This window comes from Penaeus vannamei, chromosome 10 (assembly GCF_042767895.1).
Source record: "Penaeus vannamei isolate JL-2024 chromosome 10, ASM4276789v1, whole genome shotgun sequence".
Lineage (NCBI taxonomy): Eukaryota > Metazoa > Arthropoda > Malacostraca > Decapoda > Penaeidae > Penaeus > Penaeus vannamei.
Window position 1 is genome coordinate 46390058 of NC_091558.1, and position 2625 is coordinate 46392682.

A 2625-nucleotide genomic window follows, 5' to 3' on the forward strand; every position below is an offset into this window, starting at 1 on the left:
TCTCTTCTTCTTCTTATCCCTCCTCCTTTTCTTCTTCTTCGCCCTTCTCCTCTCCCTCTTCTTCCCTCTTCTCCTCTCCCTCTTCTTCCCCCTCCTCCTCTTCCTCTTCTCCCCCCTCCTCTCCCTCCTCTTCCCCTTCTTTCTCTCCCTCTTCTTCCCCCTCCTCCTCTCCCTCTTCTTCCCCTTCCTCCTCTTCCTCTTCTCCCCCCCCCCTCTTCCTCCTCCTCCTCCTCTTCCTCTTTTTCCTTCTTCTTCCCCCTCCATCTATGCCTCCCCTTCTCCCTCTGCTTCTTTTCAGTTCCTTTTAACTCTCCTTCCCATTTCCCCATTTTCATTCCTTCCTCCTCCTCCTTTCTTTATTCCTCCTCTTCTCCCTCCTACCTCATCCACTCTTTCGTCTTTCGCGATCACTTTCGCATCCTCTCTTCCCTTCCACCTTCCTCCCTCTTCCCCTTTCTCCCTTCCACCTTCCTCCCTCCTCCCCTTTCTCTCCCCCATTTCTCCCTCTCTCCTCCCTTTTTCTTCCTCCCTCCCTACCTGAGCCCCCCTCCCCCCTCCCCCCTTCCTCATCTATCCCCCTCTTGTCCCTACAAGATTCATGGCTTCCCTCCTCCCTCCCTCCCCCCCCTTCCTAATTCGATATCTACTCCCTCCCCCTCCCCTCCCTCAGCCTTACTCATCCCTCTCCCCCCTTCTCCATTTCTCCCCTCCTTCCCCCTTCCCCCATACACTCTCCTCCCTCCCTCCCCCCTCCCCCTCCTCCCATCCCTCTCCCCATCCTCCCCTCCCTCACCCTCACCCCATCCACCCCTCCCTCCCCCTCCCCCCTCCCACTCCCCATCCTCCCCTTCCCTCTCTCCCCATCCTCCCCTTCCCTCTCCCCTCCCCTTTCCCCTTTCCCCATCCTCCCTTCCCTCCAGCCCCCTCTCCCCATCCTCCCCTCCCCCTTCCCTCTCCCTATATCCCTCCCCCCGGGAGGACGACGCAGCCGTTACTGCTCCGCTATTTTTGCTTGATTTCTAACGAAAGCAGAAATATAAGACAGCAAAATCATACACAGTGAGTGGTTTAAGAGTACAGTGCATCCGTTGGTGTGGTTTTTGGCCATTTTTAATCCGGGGGACTTAGTCTTTGGAGGAACAAAAAATAAAAATTAGGAGACGCCACCCCCCCTCAAATCTTGAAACCGAGTTTGCGCATGCGCACTGGAGTTCTCGGTGACCTCATCTGACCTGCACAGGGTAACCTGCCTTGTTTTAACAAGGAGCTCGTTCCCCCCCCCCCCCTCCCCGCCAATACCACCACACCTCACGGTTTGCTACCACTCTGCCGCCGCCCGACGCGCTCCCGCACCTGCTGCTGCCGCGCCTCCCTCTGCGTCGCCTCTCGCACCGTATCTTCTGCCGTTACGCAATGAAGCCTCCGAGCAGCAGCGGCCAGCGCCTAGCCAGCCCTAAGACCATCATGCGAAGCGAAGTCATATCGCTGATGGAGGCTCATAAGACATCGCTCAACGATACCATCTGTAACTTGCAGCGCGCACTGAGCGAAGCAACGAGCAAGCTGAGTGATGTGATCGAAAGCCTCGAATTCACGCAAAAGGAACTGGAGGATTCAAAGAAGGAGATAAGAAAGCTCTCTGATGACAACGCCGCGCTTGAACAACAACTCCGCGGATTATCTGCCGATACAGCAGAGGTGAAGCAAAGCCTCATGAAAGCCACGGACCGCGCGGACTACATGGAAGACCAGAGCAGAAGAAATAATCTTCGCATAAGTGGAATTCCAGAGGAGAGGAACGAGAACTGGCAGCAGTCGCACTGGAAGGTCTCACAGTTTCTCCGCAGACATTTCAATCTGACTCCTGACCTTGAACGAGCTCACCGAGTGGGGAAGCAGAAGGACAAACCACGTGACATTGTTGTCAAATTCACACGATTCCAGGACCGCGAATCCGTGCTTCAGGATCGCCGCAGGCTCGCCGGAACACGAGTTTATGTGAATGAGGACCTGTGTCCTGCAACATTGGACATCCGCCGAAGCAAGATGGACGAACTGCGCGAGGCCAGGCGACAAGGGAAGGTGGCCTACTTTAACTATAGGACACTTGTGGTAAGAGAACGTCGGGATAAGGACCGCGCACGCGACCGTCCAGCTCGCGACGCCACGCAGCCTCAAGCCACACCGCCGTCTCCGCACACGCCACCGCCTCGTGTCGCCTCCATAGCAGAGTATCCTGTCCTGACGTCCTCCGCACTACAGCCTCCTGCCAGCTTTCCCCCGGCTGTTCCTCCGAACACGCCTGCAGTCGACTTTAAACCTCACTCCGACTGACCAAACCACTTCTGCGTCTGCTGACGCCAGTCCTGCCCCAGCTTCCGGTGCCACCTCCCAGGCACCTCCCAGCCACAAGATGCTACAGCCAGAGGTGACTGCCAACAGCATCGCAGCCGACATACAAGCAACAGGCGGAAGCCAGACCCACACCCAGCAGTCCAAGCAAGGCAGTCCGTATGGAGGAAGCCCCCATCATACTACAAGGCTTAAAAAAGCTGAGGTGTAGTAATTTTCCTCAATTGTTTTTCACATTATACAATGTCCCCCATATGTTTTCCGTTTTCCAGT

At 56.2% G+C, this 2625-nt stretch overlaps 1 protein-coding gene across 1 annotated transcript; it reads left to right on the forward strand.

Annotated features, from left to right (window-relative positions):
• Positions 1 to 1413: 1413 nt before the first annotated feature.
• Positions 1414 to 2334, forward strand: LOC138862954 (protein unc-13 homolog C-like). Its single transcript, XM_070126163.1, has one exon. It carries the CDS (start codon positions 1414 to 1416, stop codon positions 2332 to 2334), a length of 921 nt encoding a protein of 306 aa, XP_069982264.1.
• Positions 2335 to 2625: the final 291 nt, after the last annotated feature.